General features: G+C 36.0%; 1 protein-coding gene across 1 annotated transcript; it reads right to left on the reverse strand.

Annotated features, from left to right (window-relative positions):
• Positions 1-520: 520 nt before the first annotated feature.
• On the reverse strand, positions 521-3,595 carry LOC131036893 (receptor-like protein EIX1). The gene is made up of 2 exons (XM_059210616.1): positions 2,557-3,595; positions 521-2,463 (listed from the first exon to the last, which is right to left on the reverse strand). Exons 1-2 carry the CDS (start codon positions 3,593-3,595, stop codon positions 521-523), a joined length of 2,982 nt encoding a protein of 993 aa, XP_059066599.1.
• Positions 3,596-19,182: the final 15,587 nt, after the last annotated feature.

Below are 19,182 nucleotides of genomic sequence, written 5' to 3' on the forward strand. Positions count from 1 at the left end.
GCGACAAAATAAGAGATTTGAGTTTTGAAATAGACAAATTGAAATGAACTATCTATTAACAATTATTCATGGAGATTTAAATGATCTATAAAAAAAAATAATTAATAAATCTCAAAATAAAAATCCAATAGAATATTTAAAAAATAGAATAAAATACTATAATTACACATTTACAAGAAATGATAAGATTTTTTTAATTCAATATATAATTTTACCCCTTAAGATACATTTTACGTATGAAATTAATTAATAAAACAAAATCACTTAAAAAACTTCAACCTTACTTCCTGCTTACAATTAGAACGAAATAAAAAAACACTTCATACTATGATAGTTAAAATCCAGGAGATATATAAAATTATGTACATTACGCATTGAAATGTTTACATCATAGAAACGCCAATAATTTCCAGCTCGCCATATGCTTATAAATTTATATTGGCCATATACGAACAGAAAACTTACTCCAGAAAACTTATTCCATATACTAGCAGAACCCTCTATACAATGCTATATACTTTCATCTGTTCCCTCGTATACGCCGATCAACAGCTAAAATTACAACATCATACAAATTGAAGGCTCTATTTCTCACACTCTTATTGAAAGTCAATATTCCAATCACAATAGAGAATCCCAGACCATAACTCAATCCAAGTCCCACTGCCCATCCTATCATTTCACCATCTGAATTCTCTGCTTCACCACTTCTCTCAATACTTGTGCAGTTGTCAAAGCCAGAAGAGTTGTTGCAGACGGTTATATTGGTAAATGGAATCCCACTTAGCTTAAGATTGCCTAAGTAGGACGACTCCCCAAACGTTAGAAACTGCCCCCCGCGGGGTACCTTTCCATCAAGCATATTATGAGACAGATTCAAGAACTGCAAATAACTCAGCAACTGAAGTTCTAATGGAATGTTGCCATTCAGCCTGTTTAGCGAAAGGTCCAAAGACTCTAGCTGATCCATGCATCCCATTGTTTTTGGGATTCGGCCATTGAGATGATTCCTTGAAAGATTAAGGGCTATCAAGCCTTGAAGAGATCCCATTTCGGGAGGAATGCTCCCAGATAAGTAGTTGTTTGAGAGATCAATACATTTAAGAATGAAAAGAACTTTAACAAACTCAACATCCCGACCTTTCCAGGAAATTGTAATCTGATTTGTATACGTACCATATGAGAAGAGTTCTTCTAGATGGTTTGAATTATTCTGTGATGCATTGACCATTGCAAACAAGTTTGTAAGGTGGCTTGGAATAGCTCCTGAAAGGTGGTTGCCAGAAAGATCCAGAATTTGAAGATTCGGAAGGCCAATTACCTGGCGTGGGATACTGCCATGAAAATGATTAGACCTTAAGACCAACACATGCAGCTGTGATAGCTTACCAATCCACTGGGGAATGGTGCCTTCCAAATCATTATTTCCCAAATCCAATACTTGCAGAGATCGGCCTTTTGAAATGGATGAGGGAATAACTCCTCTCAAATGATTACCATTGAGCCTCAATGTATGAATCTTTGTAATGTTGCCCCATTCTGCTGGCATTTTACCTTCCAGATGATTTTCTGCCAAATCTAGAACACTAAGAGAAGAACAATTCCTGGTTAAATGAGGAGGAATGACACTGCTCAGCGTATTATTTGAAAGGTCAAGAACCTGCAAATATGGACTGCAAATAGAATCTGGAATCGCTCCGCTGAGATTATTCGTCGACAAGGATAAGAAGCTTGTACTTTGAAGATGTGCACCAATGTCAGTAGGAATAGAACCATTAAACTGATTCATCGACAGATCCAGCAGATGAGGACCAGTAGGAGGAAGAGGAAGAACACCTTCTAAGCTGTTATTGTGCAAATCTAGATAGTGAAAATAGTTGGGTAATGTTAGTCTAGATGGCAATGACCCTGTTAATTTATTACAACTAAGGTTCAAACTATAAAGGCTGGGTAAGTTCCATATCCAAGATGGAATATTTGTTTGGATACTGTTAGCAGATAGGTCCAGATCCGTCAAGTCATATTGGGTCACAAGAAACGAAGGAATTCTATCTAAATTGCAATAACCTAGTCCCAAATAGTGAAGCTTAAACAGCGGAATCCATGTTGAATCAATGCTCACAGTTAAATGATTGTAGGAAAGATACAAAGTTTCAAGTCTAGTGAGATTGTGGAAGAGAGAAAGAGAAACGGAGCCTCTCAAATTGTTGGAGTCTAGATAAAGGACTCTTAAGTTAACAAGATCTGAAACTGTGGATGGTATTGCACCAGTCAATTTGTTGTAGCCGAGGTCAAGATAGGAAAGGGAAGAAAGTGATCCCAACGAAGGTGGGATTACCCCTGTTATCTTGCTTTTGTACAGAATCAAGTTATCAAGTTTAGAGAGATTGACTATGGAGAGAGGAATCTCACCTTCAATAGAGTTGTCAGACAGATCAAGACTCTTCAACGACGACACATTCCCTATAGCAGATGGGATCTCACCTTCAATTTCGGTAGATGACAGATCAAGACTTTGCAAGGACAACAAATTCCCTATAGCAGCTGGAATCTCACCTTCAATTCTGGTATTCGACAGAAGAAGACTTTTTAAAGACAACAAATTCCCTATAGCAGCTGGAATCTCACCTTCAATTCTGGTATTTGAGAGAAGAAGATCTTCCAAGGACGACATATTCCCTATAGCAGCTGGGATCTCACCTTCGATTTCGGTAGCTGATAGATCAAGACTTTGTAAGGACAACAAATTCCCTATAGCAGCTGGAATCTCACCCTTCACGGCTGTCCCTGAAAGATCAATGCTGCTTAGTGACAAAGAAGACTTTCGTTGTCCAATGAAAGAAAGGTCTCCTCCAAGATTGTAATTCCCAGAGAGATCAAGTGAGAGCAACTGGGCAGTCAAATTTTCAAACCAAGAAGGTATATGTCCTGACAAATAGTTGTCTGATAGATCGAGATGAAGGAGAGAGGTGAGGTTGAGAAAGGAATTGGGGATTGGTCCTCCTGGCCCACAGCCAGACATGCTGAGTTGTTGAAGGTTGGGGAGACTGCCAACATCTTCACCCCACTCTTTGCCTGCAGAGATGTTCACTGCAGCAAGAGAGAGGTATTCCAAGCTCACCAGATTTGATAAGCTTTCCAAACTCACATAAAATTCCCTTACAGAACTCAGTGAGGATTCATTTACATTTCCAGCAAATGACAAGTCAAGAAAAGTGAGACTCTTCAACTGTCGATTATGGGGAAGACTGAATTTACCCTTGAAGAGGTTGTGACTAAGATCGAGGTGCTCCAACTGTACAAGTTGGAACAGCGATGAACTGATGTTACCTTCCAAATTGTATCCACTCAAATCCAGTCCAGAAACGTGGCCTGTGTGGAGGTTACAACTGACTCCTCTCCACGTGCAGCAATTGAATCCTTGCCAGGACCTTAGAGTGTTATAGTCGTCTACAATGGCTACCTTGAAATCCAGGAGAAGATTTCTCTCACGGAAGGGGCATGCAATTGCAGGAGAAGACGTGAAGCAGCAGATCCAGCATGATATTGTTATGATTGCAAATGCAACTCTGCCACATGAAAACATAGCTTCCATGTTTGCGGACACTAAAATTCTTATTATCTTAACTTTGAAAGAAAAGATGTGATTAGAAATCAGGTGAAAAGAATGATGAATATATCCACACAATTGTGTGTAGAGTGTCGCGCTTGCAAAGAAAGTGTCACATCCACACTAACATTTTTGTCATTATTTGTGTATTTCTCAATGGGTGGAAAATTCATGCGATGGAAAAGCACAACAAATTTGTCGGTTCTTGAGCGATAATGCAAATAGAATGTGATGGCTAACGTATAAAACAAGAAAATGCCGTGTCATTTCCCTATTGATCAAGAATTTTTCGTTCCAATTATTTCCAACATTGATCAAGAATTTATAGTGAGTTAAATTCCGTACATTTCCTTTCCACAAATATTCGTGTCGACCACGAAAACACAGATCAGATCATACCCCACACCAAAAAAATAGAATTTTCTGTTTGGAACATACATAAAAAATACAAGAATAATAAAGAAATCAGAGGGCACAACTAAATTTCCGGGGCTTATATTTTGTCCAGTAAAGCATTTTAATTTTAATTTTATGGTGAACATGTACATAATTTATAAATTTACATCTATAACATAAGAAAAGATATTTTGACATAAGAAAAATAGGAAAGATAGGAGGAAATACAAACATTTATATGAAAGTGTACTATGTACACAACATGTTGATTAATAAAATAGTTTATTTTATTTTTAACATTTTTCTTAATATAAACTTTTTTTCTCTATATTTGTTCCACTTTCATATGTCACAATTACATCCTTGCTTAGATTATTATCTCTTCAACCACCTAAGATCTAGATCATTGATATCAAAATGATTCATATCCCATCCCCCTACAATGTTGCAATGGTTTTAAGGATTATGTCATAGTTTGGTAAATATTATTGTTATCATTATAAGGTAGAAGCAAGTACCTTTTTTTCTTCTATGAGAAATGCTATTGGATTTTGATTCTTTTGTCTTTTTTTCTGTATTTATTTAGACTATAGGATTTAGGTAGTCCCATATAAACTATAGTGCACTAGGTAAACATTTTAATGTGACTGGTGATGTTGGTGCAACACACCCTCTAGTAGCAAATGCAACTTACCTTGGGCTTCAACTTGCTTTTTGGAGAGGTCATAAAAAGGTATGGCTTGAAAGTGACCCCCTAAATATTATTAATTGTCTAATTAAACATATGACTCCTAGTTGGACAATTAAACACTTAATTTAGGATTGCCTTGACATGATTACCAAGCTGGATGAAATCTAAATAACGCATATTTTTTTGGGAAGGTAACCAACTTGCAGACTACGTGGATAACTTGAGTATGGTTTATGAGAAAATCAGACGGTGGAGGGAAGGGGAAACTTTCCCGATGTACTTGTGTAAACAAGCACAAAAGGATGTTGCATGTCTTGTGTACTCTCAACAGTCGAATATTAATGATGTTATCTTATCACATGCATAAAGCCACTCTTTGCAATAATTAGAATTGACATAAAAACTAGGGGTTTCTGATTGTTCTTGCTTCCTAGTTTTGTGTCTTTTTGGTTATGAGACGGAGAATCCTAGAATCAACAACAAGGGCAACTATAACATGGGGGGAGATAAAAACAAGGTTCGGTTGTCCTCGTATCATAAGTGGGAGCAATATAAGGATATGTGGACTGAGATTATAGATGGCCAATCTTGTCCCATACATTAAAAAATTGCATGGTCAAGACCCCAGGGTGACGAAAGGGTTTGTTAATGGCTGGGAATAATGGCATTCTTAGCGCCTATGGTGTTGAGTTCAGAATTGATGAGGAGCTTATTACGGATATCATTGGGTTACAGATGGAGGGGAAGAATTTCTACAAAGAATGCAAGGCAATAGAGGAATCCCTCTCTATTTTCTTTGATAAGCAAAGTGAAAGAGATAGAGTTAGGAAAATGGTTGTGTGGGCTACAACAGAAAAGACTTAATGAGTCTTTGGGTTGATGTTGCAAAGGTGATTATGAGGTACATTACCTTGGACAGTCCATTTTGTCAGTATCTTTTCTTATCATTTTACTATTTGGAACCATTTTAGACATGATAGGAAAATCTCTCTATCATTTTATTTGCTGTCTTCCTTGGAGCATATCCTTTTTAATCATGCAAAAAATTGTGAAAAACCCTATTTTATATGAGGGCCTTATCCTTCTATTATGGAATATGCTAAAAGAAATGAAGTTAAGCCCTCACTAGCCCACAAAATTGAAAGTAACCCCCAAAACCTTGATTGGTGCTGATGTGCATGTTGTGTCTAATACTTAGTTGAGGATGAGAGGATGTTGGGTGAGATGGGGGTAAGTGCACAAAGATGGTGTGCAAAAAGGGGGGTATAAGTGGACACTTTTTTTTTCTGAATCATGTGAACTTGAACTTGGAGGCGAAAGTTGAAAGTCATCTACTCATGATATGATGATAATCAAACAACAAATATTATAGTACTCTGAATCTAGTTTCCAAACTAATAAACATTTTCAAAATTGGATAAGATTAAGGCGGTCAAAAATATTTCTCACATGAAAAATAGACCCTGATTTTTCCTAAAAAACATAACATAGTGTTTGGACGTGCGCATCAAAAAAGTCACAATTAGATTAGTATTTTAACAAATCCTTTGGCAGAAGATATTTAAGAGTGAGAACTAGAGATGTGTATTTTTTTGTAATTTTTTGTTGAGTATTTCTTTTATGATTTTTTAAAATCGAGCACATCCTAAAAATCAGGCACATGTTCGTGCGCAAAGCATAACTTGCACCAAAATAATCGAAAATATAGTTTTTTTTTAAAATTATAAAGAATAAAGTGCACTACAATAAATATATAATTTTTTTAAAGTTTCAATATGTAGAATCATAAGTTATTAAAAAATTGGTACACATATGTCTCTGAGAACTATGGAGACACTAGTAAAAGAAATTCAATAATAATATGATATTGTTGTTCAAATTTTTATAAAAAATTTATGGTTAGAAAGCTCAGAAGATGGGTGAAAATATGATAGCAAGTTTAGAAATACCCACTTGATGAAGTGTAAACCTGATGATGACAAATTGAGAAACCAAGTTGATAAAACAAAACATGTCAAAAAGGAGGGAAATGGAGGGAAATCAAACTTCCAACCTGTAGCTTGTCATCCAGGCCTATTCACAAGCACTAAACAATCAAAAGCGTGTATGGGCTCCCTGTACTATAAACAACGCGTATGAGGTATTTTTAAAACAAAACCACATACGAGGTGTCTTTACAATTAGCAGTGCATACACGGTGTTAAAGCTAAAACAACGCATAAGTGCTTTTGCATGCATTTAATATATGGGTGTTTGTACACATATATGTATATGTATAATATGTATACTATGTAAAATATGATATTTCATGTATATATATACAATATATAATATATATGTATATAATATATATATATATTATATATTATATATTATATAATAATATATAATATATTATGTATATATCACACATATGTGTGTGTATGTGTATTGCCTTTTGATATTCTATGTGTATTATATGTATCTATGTTGTACATATATTGATATAAATTTGTCTTTTTATATCTTATTGTACTATATTGTATTCCTCTCTCTCTGTGGACCCCACATAACATCTAATGACCTCTTCGAACCATGTATGATATCTCAAGGGGTCAAAACGGTATCTTAAGGGGTCATATGGTGTTGTAACACATGTGTGGCTCAATTAGGAACCCATGTGACCCCTAATGCATCATGTGACATGTCTTCTTCTCTACCCATCTCCCTGCCTCCCTTCCTCCCCATCTCTTTCTCTCTCTCTACCTCTCCCTCCCTCCCTCCCAATCCATACCCCCCTCTCTCCCTTCCTCCCTCCCTCATACGGTGTCCCGATGTGGCAAGATGAACTATTATTACAATATAAAAAGCAGTGCCAATTACTGCTTACAAAATTTGACACTTAAGGGGTCATACAGAGTCTTAAGGGGTCATAGGACACCATATGACCCCTTATCACACCATACGACCCATAATGACACCATATTATGTCTTTAAGGGTCCATATGGTGTCTTAAAGGGTGGGTAGATACAATATTACCCGTAAGGACACATTACATGACCCATAACTACACCTAAGGGGTCATAGGACACTATATGACCCCACATAACACCACATGACCCTTTAGGAGTATATGATGTCCTAAGGGGTCATACGGTATCCTAAGGTGGCAAGATGAACCATTATTACAATATAAAAAGAATACCAATACTGCTTAAGAGAATAACAAACCAGCATGCTCCCCACTCTCCCTCCTCCATACCCCATATCTCTCTCTCTTCTTGTCTCCCTCCCCACTCTTTCTCTCTCCCTACCCCCTTTATCTCCCTTACTTTATATTATTGTCTCTCTCTCTCTCTCTCTCTCTCTCTCTCTCTCTCCTCTCTTCCATTCTCTCTCTCTCTCCCTCCCTCCCTTTACCACCCTCTCTCTCTCTCTCTCTCTCCCCCTTTTTCCATTCTCTCTCTCCTCCCTCTCCCTCTCCTCTCCCTCTCTCCCCTCTCCCTCCCTCTCTCTCTCTCCCTCTCCCCCCTCTCCCTCCCCCTACCCCATTTATCACCCTTTACTTTATATTGTGTATTTCATACTAGTCTGCCATGTAGTGGTCACCATTTGGATGAACAATAGACCATTATAATCCCAAGGTCCACAGTTTTGAGCAGCAGAGGCTATGCTTTTCATGATATTCTTAACATTTTAATCGGTGTACAAAACCCATTGTGCATCCTCCCTCAACCACACTCCTCGTGTTATTGGGCTTTGGGCAATCTTTGGTAATGCACATTTTTTATTTCCAATTTGTCCCCCTACAATTCTCAAAATACTAAGAGCCAACACAATAGAGTTGTTTCCAAGCTGACGGTCTAGCTAACGGTCCTCAAATAATATTCTCACACTTTTGCAGTCACATCAAATAATATTCTCACATTTTGCACTCATTTCAAATAAATAAGAGTTCTTCAAAATAGATGTGTGGTATGAATATTTTATTAATGATAATTAAACTTTAATCTCTCTCTCCTTCTCTTCCCCCTTTTCCATCTGCCTCTCTCTCTCCCTCTCTCCCTTTTCCATCCTCTCTTTCTCTCCCTCTCTCCCTTTTCCATCCTCTCTTTCTCTCCCTCTCCTTTTCCATCATATCGCTCTCCCTCTCTCCCTTTTTCATAATCACTCTCTCTCATAATCACTCTCTCTCTCTCTCTCTCTCTCTCTCTCTCTCTCTCTCTCTCCCTTTTCCATCCTCTCTCTCCCTCTCTCCCTCTCTCCCCTTTCTAACCTCTCTCTCTCTCTCTCTCTCTCTCTCTCTCCTCTCCTCATCCTCTCTCTCTCTCTCTCTACCTCTCACTTTCTCTCCCTCTCCCTCCCTCTCCCTCTCTCCCTCTCCCTCTCTCCCTCTCTCCCCCCTCTCCTTGCGCTCCCTCTCTCTCTCCCTCTCTCCCTCTCTCCCTCTCTCTCACTCTCCCTCACTCTCTCTCTCTCTCTCTCTCCTCTCTCTCTCTCTCTCTCTCTCTCTCTCTCCTCTCTCTCTCTCTCTCTCTCTCTCTCTCTCTCTCTCTCCCTCTCTCCCTCTCTCCCCCTCTCCCTCGTATCTCCCTTTCTCCCCCTCTCCATCCCTTCCTTTTCCACCCTCTCTCTCTCACTTTACATTCTATCTCTCCTCCCTCTCCCTCCTCTCTCCATCTCCCCCCCTCACCCTCCCTCTCTCTCTCTCCATCTCCCCCTGTCCCCTGTCCCTATCCCTGTCCTGTCCCTGTCCCTGTCCATGTCCCTGTCCCTCTCTCTCCCTCCTTTTTCCTTCACATTTTATTTACTAAAAAAAGTGTGTACTAGGTATTGGAACTATTAGTTTGCTAGTTTGGTAAACATTTTTAAGGTCTAACAGTGTGTGTGGGGTACCAAAAATATAATGTTGATCTGCAAACATTTTTAGGGCCTAACAACGCGTATGGGGTTACTAAAAGAGCGCATATGCAGTACTTGAACATATACTTTTAGTTACCCAACCACCTCAACAACCTCAAAAGAAGTTTTTGAGGTTGTTGAAGGCTGCACTGCAACTATGTTTGCACTTCTGTGACTATTTTATACATAGAAGTAAGTGAATTTTTTGTTTTTGTATGATTTCAAAATGATTGAATTGTTGTTCTTATTAGTTTTGTCAATGTTATTGTGATTTTGTAATAGTTTTGATTCAAAAAAGTAATGATAATTCTCAACTTTATGGTTATTTGATTGTTTATGAACTTTTGTACTTACCATATATATGTAATATGATTCTATTTAGGACAACCGATATTGACCATGGGAAAGAACAAGTGAGGAATGGTGGAATAATGAGAGGCAGAAAGGAAAGACAAAGGCAATGTATGAAGAAATTACATGACATAAGAACAATGGGACAAGAAGGTATGTCATCCTCAACATCTCAATTTGATTTACCAAACAAACATAATGCACCTAATGCAATTGAAGAAGAGACATTTGATTTACCGTATGAACCTAATCCAATTGAAGAAGAGACCACATTGAATAATCAATTAAATGATGAACATACACCTACTCTATTTGATGAATTAGTAAAATATATGTAGTTCTTGGCCAATATAGCTATAAATAGTTTTGTCTATCAACCATTAAATCTTTATTAAATTAGTAAAATTTAAACTACTAAAATAGAGACATAATCTATATAAAAGTAACATAAAATTTTGACAACATTGAAAATAGAAAATATTTTAAAAATATATTTTCTCTTATGGTGACTAAAATTTTGTCTATTGTCCTCACGATATTTTTTTTTTTAAATAGTAAAAGTAAATTATGGAAAATAAAAAAATGATGCAATCTATTTAATGATTTAGTAAGGTTATATTTTTAGAGGAATGATTTTTTTTTATTCAAGGAAATTATATAGCTAAATGTGTTTTATTCATAGTAGTACTAATGTTCTACGGGTAAGGAAATTTTTTAATGTTGGCTCCTACAAACATCAACTAAAATTGAAAATGAGATGAGAAAAAGTAAAAGAAATGATAAGAAAAATTATCTTCAAGGATTGAAGCCAAGGAGGTTGCTTAGTGTAGGAGCTCATGTAGGAGCTGCAAACTCTAGGATCACCTACAAAAAAAATGATGCCTTCCACAAGATAATATGCAACATAATGAGATTTCCTCAATATTGAGATATGAGATATGGGATAGATTACAAATATACATTAGTCTTGCTTATATAGGAAAGGTGAGATGTAGGATGAGAAATTATATTATGACAATGATTAAATGCTCAACGTGATTATTAAATGTCTAGGTAACTAAAAATAAATGAGGTGAGCATGGCCCCATTATAACTAACATCTACAATGACATCTAGGACCTAAGTTAACTTAACATGTGAATATGTCTCCCAACTAGGAATTTACAAGGCACATGACCTTAATTAGGCACTAGACGTTATTCACTCTTGTAAGAATTTGTCAAAAGTAGCCAAGATCTAGAGCCCAATGAATAACACAAACAAGAGAGACAAAATATTGATAAGAACAAATTGTATTCACATCAAGATGAAAAATATGATCAACTAGATCGTTGGATTACGTACAATGTGAGTGAGCCTACTTATAAAGGCAAGGAATGCGAGCACACAATCATGACATATGGCTCAATGAAATACAAGGGTAAGTAGGGGCTGGTAGGAGAAATAATAGAATATTCTAGACACTAAAGGTGGATCATCCACCGAAGGTGGAATGTGATAACAAGATAACACCATAAAAGGTGGACTTTCTCCTACAACCATCTTCCCTAGATGCACACTTCCCTAAGTGTCTAATATCCAAACTATAATGAATGCATTATCTTAAGTCAACTTAATTAAATTGTAAATATGAGGCATAATTTACACGGAGACCCCCCCTTAAGTGCAACTTAGGGGAATGTAGACTCAAACTAACAATGGAAGATGGGTCTAGACTACTAGGCCATGTTAGATACCCATGTACAAATGCAATGAAATCAAAGCAATGCAATCTCACACAAATAGAGAAAAAGAGAAAATCCCAATGGGAAAAAACTCCCCACAAAAGAGATATGAAAGCACACAATGCTATCAATGATGTATGAGAAGAACAAAAACTCATGTGAGGAAAAAGTCCCCCACATAAGAGAGAAGAGGAAAGACCATGAAGCCCTCCCTCAATGTAGAATCTCCTGCAAATATGGTCCAATGATGTTGACCAAAATACCTCCTCATTAGGAAGAAATAGAGCCAATGTTGCACCAAGAATGTCAAAGTGTCAGAAAACTAGGTACCAATGTCGATGAAGAATGACTGATGAGTCACTCACTACAAAAAAATGAAGATCAGGCATGGAGACATCCTACTTTGAGCCTCAACTAGATATGCATTAGTGCTAGATTGGTACAATCCAAGTCTCACTAGAACCATGCACAAATGTGTACAATATACTTAGTCTCAACTAGAGCCATGCACCAAGTCTCACTAGAACCATGCACAAATGTGTACAATATACTTAGTCTCAACTAGATCCATGCACCAAGTCTCACAAGATATTTCCTAATCTACGGAGTACAAGAGGATTACATTAAATATCATTAATAAAAAAGTACAAAAAAGTGTGGCACTTTATATTAGTATGTTACAACATAGCTCATGCAAGAGAATACAACATGAAGATGCAAATCTAGAAACATGAAGATGATGCCACCAAAATGATGCCCTATAGAAGAATACAAATGAAGATGCCTCTAATTGGAATTCTGCTAAGAGATATGAAGGAGAAAACTAACCCCTCACCCCTTGGCTATCGGGTGGAGACTCTACAAACAGGTATGCTAGACAGGAAAAATTTGTTCCCAATTTTTCTTATTTTATGAAAATTTTACTTTCAAAAACTTAATTAAAAGTTTTTAAAAAACTTTTATTTAAAAATCCCATGAAAAAAAAATTATGAAAAATAATAATTAAAAAAAAACCATGTTTTTTATTTTCCAATTAAAAAAACTTTACTAAATAACAATAAGGAAAAAATAATAATTTTTTTTTGATTTTTAGATTAAAAAACTAATTGTGGATTATCCACCAAAGGTTGAATGTGATAACAAGATAACACCACAAAAGGTGGAATTTATCCTACAACCATCTTTCCTAGACACACACTTCCCTAAGTGTCTCATACGAAAACTAAAATGAATGCATTATCCTAAGTCAACTTAAGTAAATTGTAATTATGAGACATAATTTACACCAACAACTCTAACACTTAGGTTTTTGAAGAATATCTAAAGGATTAGAGACAAGAAACACATGGATTGGTGAATACATTATTGATGCTTAGAGTTTTCTATAGTTTTATATTGGTACTTAGGGTTTCTAAGAATGACATTTCCTTTGGAATTTCTTCCAACTTTTTGGTGTCTTTGTTGCATACATTGGAGGAAGGGTGTGGTTGTGGTTTTTTCCCTTTCTAGGACTCTCTGGCCTAGATCTATCGTTGGTCTATGTGAGTTTTTTTGTAGCCTTTTGTGTCACCTTGGCCTCTGTGTGGCTCTTCTAATAATGGCTTCTAAGTTATGATGAGGCTTAAAATTGAGGTAAGGTTATCTAGTGGCGACATGGATAAAAGTTGGTTGAGAAACCCTCCATCTAAGAAAATAAATACCACATCAAAAGAGGATGGATTATTTGGGTTGTAGAGAAAGACAAAATGAATATTAAAGAAAGATAAGATAATGGTATCTTGAACAAAGATGATACAAATTGTGATGCCAATACAAACAAAGGGAGTGTTGAAGAATTTGACAATGTTGTGGAAGAGCCATGTACTGAGGAAGAAATAAAACTTTTAAAATTTATGTTTCCTAATGAAGTGGTTGACTATAATAATGAATTCCAACATAGCTCAATAATATTGTTAAGGGTAATACCTTTTGAAATAGATTTTTATAAACATGATAAATTTAAATTAGGAAAATGGGGGTTGGGAAATTGAAAACACATGAGGTTTAGGGAAAGGTTATGTTTCTTTTAGATTCAAATCAGTTGAGCATACTTAGATTGTGGTGCAATATGGAACTAGGGACATTTGTGGCCAAATATAGTGTCTTTAGGCTTGGACCTTGGATGTCCACCCTAAAGTCCCTTCAAGATTTTATTATCCAATATGGACTAAACTTCCTTTTTTAAACCTTTCTTCCATACCTTTCTTGAAGGATATTATTCCTCAACTTGGAATGGTTATTTGGTGTAAAAATAATGCAAACAAATTTTCCTACCCACAAGTTCACTTAAGAGTATGTGTGGAGTTAGAGTTGAACAACTAGCTCCTAAAGAATATTAATTTATTTAATCCTTGATTTGATTTCCATCAACTTAGTGTATTTAAATATGCCTAATTAAATTTCTTCTAATGAAAAGAAGGTCATTTGATGAGATATTGTCCAGTTAGGATGAATAGGTTCATTCAGTGCTTGAATTCTACCCCACCTAGCTCCCATCCTTTGCAATCCCCTTCAAAAAATATTGATGTTTCTAAGGACACCACTCTTTAACATAAATAGAGAAAACCATCTCAGATGTTGAAACTAATCTGACTAAAACCTTTATGTCTTCTACCTTGTCTTTCAAGGATTTAATGGAGTTAAATGGTTGGAAGGTGGTAAAGACGAGGAAGAAACCTTCTGGGCCTATGGAATGTCTGTGTACACTTTTAAGACTTCTCAAAGTTTTCCTTCCTCATATTTTCATCCTGATTCTAGGAATCTTGGATGTTGTCCTATGTCTCCCCTCCATCTGTGATGCATAATTTAAGATCTCCCCCCTTTACTTCCAAGAAACTTGAGATATTCTAGGAAATTTGTTTCACTTAGTAACTATTTTGAGAGCCCACATGAGTAGCGAAATTGGCTTAGGCTATGGGTTTGCTTCCCATTGGTCTCAGGTTCGCTTGTTTCACATGGTTGTGTACATCCCTAGAGGACTATTCTCACCTCAACTTGCCCCTTCCTGCTCCCATCTTGGCAGTAACTAAGCCAAGGCTAAGGTAGGTTGGGCGCTAGGCTAGGTCATGGGGATACCTCTACAATAAAAATAAGTTTAAAAAAATAAAAATAAAAATATTTTGAAGCTCTACCAGAAGGTGATAACATTCATAATTCAGATTAATCATAAATTACAAAATTCGATCATCGAAGATCACAGGGATTCCTCTCCCTCATTATAAGTTGAGGAATAAAGAACCTGATAAATGGCTAAGTTGTAGTGATTCCATAGGGGTTGTCAATCCTATTCATAATAAATTCAATGCTCACGTACATAGATGGTTTACTTGGTCTAATTGCAAATTTTGAGTTGATAGAAAAATTAATAAGTTAAATAGGATTTATATCTCTCCTAACTTTTAATTGATTCAAGACTCCACTATTTTATATCTCAATTTCCTTACAAACTTAATGTGTCACATCTTAAAAATCATGCATGTGTATGGTTTCTTTGGTTGGCATCTATAATTTTATCCCCAAGCCGAATATGGGGGAATCCTATAGGGATTGGTGGCAACATGTTATCTCTTGGTGTACTTATTTCTTATGTTCCTTTGGTAGACGATTAGATTGGAAACTTAAATGAAAGGAAAAGTCTCTTCAAATAGAAGTTGAATCATATCGGAAAATTATTGAATTCTAATCCAAATAATACCAACATCCAAACTTCTATTATCATGATAAATACCAAAATTTGAAAAAACGGTGTTTATAAGAGTCAAGGAGCTAAAATCATAGCTAATTTGCATTGGATCAAAGAAGGTAACAATAGTTCCAAGTAATTTTTCAAATTCTTTAATTACTAACATAATAAAGAGCATTTTGGAGCAATCTAAGATCAAAATGGTCTTTCTCATATCAATCCTAAAGGGATTGAATCTATTTTTCATAATTTTAATGAGAATATTTTTAGAGAGGAGTATCATTGACAAGATGTATAATCAACATTGGAGAACATTATTAAAGAAGATGAATTCCAAGTATAGTGGATTTTTGGACCATGAGATTTACATTGAGGATTTATAACATGATGTATTTTTTATGGACCCTAATAAAAGTCCAAGTTTTGATGGCCTCTCAATTGAGTTTTATCAATCTATGTGGTTGCATATTAAAGTAGATTTTTACCTACTATTCATGGAGTCTTTTGAGCAAGGATCTATAGGGCTTAATATTAATAAACACCTAGTTAAACTTCTCCCAAAAGGAAGAAGAAAGACACTTTCTTGGTATGGCATCATATTACTTGCATCAACACCTCATATAAAATTATAGCTAAAGCATTAGCTATGAGGATGAAACCAGTGGCAAATGAGATAGCTAGATTGAGAAAATAGGGTTCCTTGGTGGAATATTTATCCTTGATAAAATTATTTTGTCTTGGAAAACTAGTGAACGGGCCCAACAAATGGGTCAAAATACTTTGCTTATTAAGATAAATTACAATAAGGCTTGTGATAGAGTGTGTTGGAGATTTATCCTTAAGATTCTATTGTGGTTGGGATTTAGTCCTTTAAATTTGTAAAGCATGTTCAAATATTATTCAAATAAGTTAAGGCTTAGTTGATGATTTCCAATTCTTTATCTAATCCATTTCTTCTCTAGTGCTCTATTAGATAGGGCTATTCTTTAGCTTCATTTTTATTTGTTCACAATATTAATGCACTCATGTATTTGGTGAAAAAAAATATAGGGTATGTGCACGATCATGGTGGGCCAAACAGGCCCTTAAGTGACAATGAAAATTAGAAAAATAGAGTTAGGCAACTTGACATAAAAATTTGAATAAGTTGCCACATTATTTAAAAAATATGTAAAAATAGAATCTGTAGAAAACTTAATGTAGCTTATAAGCTACTAGTTATTTTCTGAAAGGAAAAAAAAATCTATTTGACGAAAATTTGAATTTTCAATGCAGTACTACTAAACTTTCAAGTAAAGGATAAGAAGCAAGTGTCTATCTAACCATCCTCAAATCATAATATTTTTTTATAAGATTTTAGATACAAGTAGAAGACTCGTGTCCAAATGTGATACATTGTTTGTATTTTTTTGAAATAAATGATTAATTATGATTTTTTAACTACAACTTTTTAAAATATAAAAAACACTTATGACTAACCACCATAACTTGGTCAAAACCTCATAAAATTCAATCTTTTTTTAATCCTATAGTATACAAAGCATAGAATGTGACACATGTTTTAGATTCAAAAATTGCGATACCATTTGAAATGTATAGATTTTTTTTTCAATTAGCCTATCAATCAGGACTTTAGTCAGGGTATCGCTACTTTTTTGGCCCCTCGTGAACCTACACATATCCTATAATCAAATGAAGTTGGTAAATGGAATTTCTATCCCCAACAACATGGATATCGTTAATTCATATTTTGTTGATGATATTCTATTACTTCTACCAAATTTTAAAATAAAAATCTGTAATGTGCTAGATATTTTAGGATTATATTGCTTTATGTTTGATTTCAAGATAACACATCACAAAATTGAATTTCTCTTGATTCATTTTGACTTGGTGCTACATTGGATCCATGGGGGCTTTACTTAGTGAACTTGAGTTATATCATGTGCGTTGATGCCATACCAAAGAATCCCCCTATTTTGAATTTTTTTTCTCTAGAATCATTTTTTTCCACCCCCTCCACACGACCTAAATTAAAATGCCCCCTATTTTTTCCAAATATTGCATTTTTTCATAGCTCGAATTAAAACCCCCCTATTTTCACCTATAGGAAATATATTGCACCCTCATTTTTGGGATATTAAACCCACCAATGTGACTACACGTGATATGATATTGCCTAGCCAGTGATACCCCCGTGATTGGATCCCTAAAGAATGAAAACATATCTAGCATGGATAAATTATTGGCAGTGTTGTCATTGATGTCAAGCAGTATAGGATGACTACGAGTATAAGAGATGTATGTGTACCACTATCATAGATGCATATAGGATGTGATATATTTGATATCACCTTGTGTTACAGAGCACCGGTAAGGTAAGGGAGAGAATGTCATTCAGTAGAATGACCTTTGGAGTCACTAGTGTAGAAATTAGTCTTTAACTTGTGTTGAAGATATGACCAGGTTTCCGGTACAGTATATCACTAGAACAAAAGGTTGTCAACTGGTAAGTGATGTGTTGATAGTGAGTTGTTGCCAATCGACAAGCATATGACCAGTGTACAAATAGGATGAGCGAGGTACTTGAGCTATTGTTTGTGATGAAGAGGCGAAATGTTACCTAAATCACATCAACACTGGAGGAGAAGGATGTACAAGTCACCGGTATGTCGTATGGATGCAGAACAATATGACTTCCAGTGGATAAAGATACAGTCACCATGTGAAGAGATGACGTACAATGAATATACCCACACTGGATCACATGTGCCTCTTTGAAGATATGCTGCACAAATAGGGAAGCCACATGAGTGCATTGCAGGATGTAGATGGCAAGGACCCACTACCTCTGGTAAGTGGAGCTCATCTACTAGTATGCATAATGTGCATCATAGTTATGTGAGATAAGGAAGAAGAGGTAAAGGCAAGTGTCTGAAGGCTCACATTGGATCTACCGATGAAACAAAAAGATGCAACAAGTGCATGAAATCAAGGTATGCACTGGACCGACAGAGAAGGTGTGTTTAGTTGTTGGGACATATGAAGAGTGATGGGTTTATCACTTTGACAAACCGGTTGAGTTATGGTCTAGGTTGATGAGGAAGAAGGGAAGGCTGAGTAGATGCAGACAAGGGAAAATGGCCAGATTGAAGATGGAGTCAGTTGAAGGGTGATGACATGGTGTCATCAAGATGTTTACTGGTATGTATGACCATTGGTAATATGGACAAGGTGTAGGATGCAGAAGACTCCCATCTGATGAAGATGTGCATAAGGAAGGTTAGCAAGAGTGTTGACCAGTTGAGTGTACCACGAGAAGAGAAGAAGAGTGCAAGGTTGTAAGCAAACTGGTTAAGGCTTTAACTGACAAGGATAGTAACTCGGTAGAGGAACCCAGTAATGGAGTTGGTCGGTGATCCAATCCATACTGACACAAATATTCAAGAAAAGGTGGATGCCAACATAGTTGCCACATGGAGATGAAATGGAATGCATTCACATGTTGGTGTGTTGAGTCAGTGAAGTGTCAGGCAGAAAGGTATATGGTGACAGCTCGACATTTATGTTAACTGCAAGATTCACAGGATGTAAAGAAAAGGTTTGTGGCTTGAGGTCAATAGACAACAGAGATCCAGCACATACTATTTGAGTAGATCGAGGAGGGTGAAGAAAACCATAAAACCATTCTTAATGATCGACCAAGAAATCTGTTAATAAGTTAAGAGCAGGATGCTAAAAATAGAAGGCGCATTCTAGAAGGTACGAACATGGTGCGATTGATTGATGAGTTACAGTTCATAAATC

The sequence above is a fragment of the Cryptomeria japonica genome, chromosome 8 (genome assembly GCF_030272615.1).
Source record: "Cryptomeria japonica chromosome 8, Sugi_1.0, whole genome shotgun sequence".
NCBI classification, from domain to species: Eukaryota; Viridiplantae; Streptophyta; class Pinopsida; order Cupressales; family Cupressaceae; genus Cryptomeria; species Cryptomeria japonica.

What these genes read in the sequence shown, in the direction of transcription:
- LOC131036893 (XM_059210616.1), bottom strand. Translation starts at nt 3,595, where the DNA reads ATGGAAGCTATGTTTTCATGTGGCAGAGTTGCATTTGCAATCATAACA. An exon ending in GTCGAATACCAGAATTGAAG is followed by an intron (nt 2,464 to 2,556) that starts GTGAGATTCCAG and finishes CATCTGCTATAG; the next exon opens with GGAATGTGTCGTCGTTGAAG.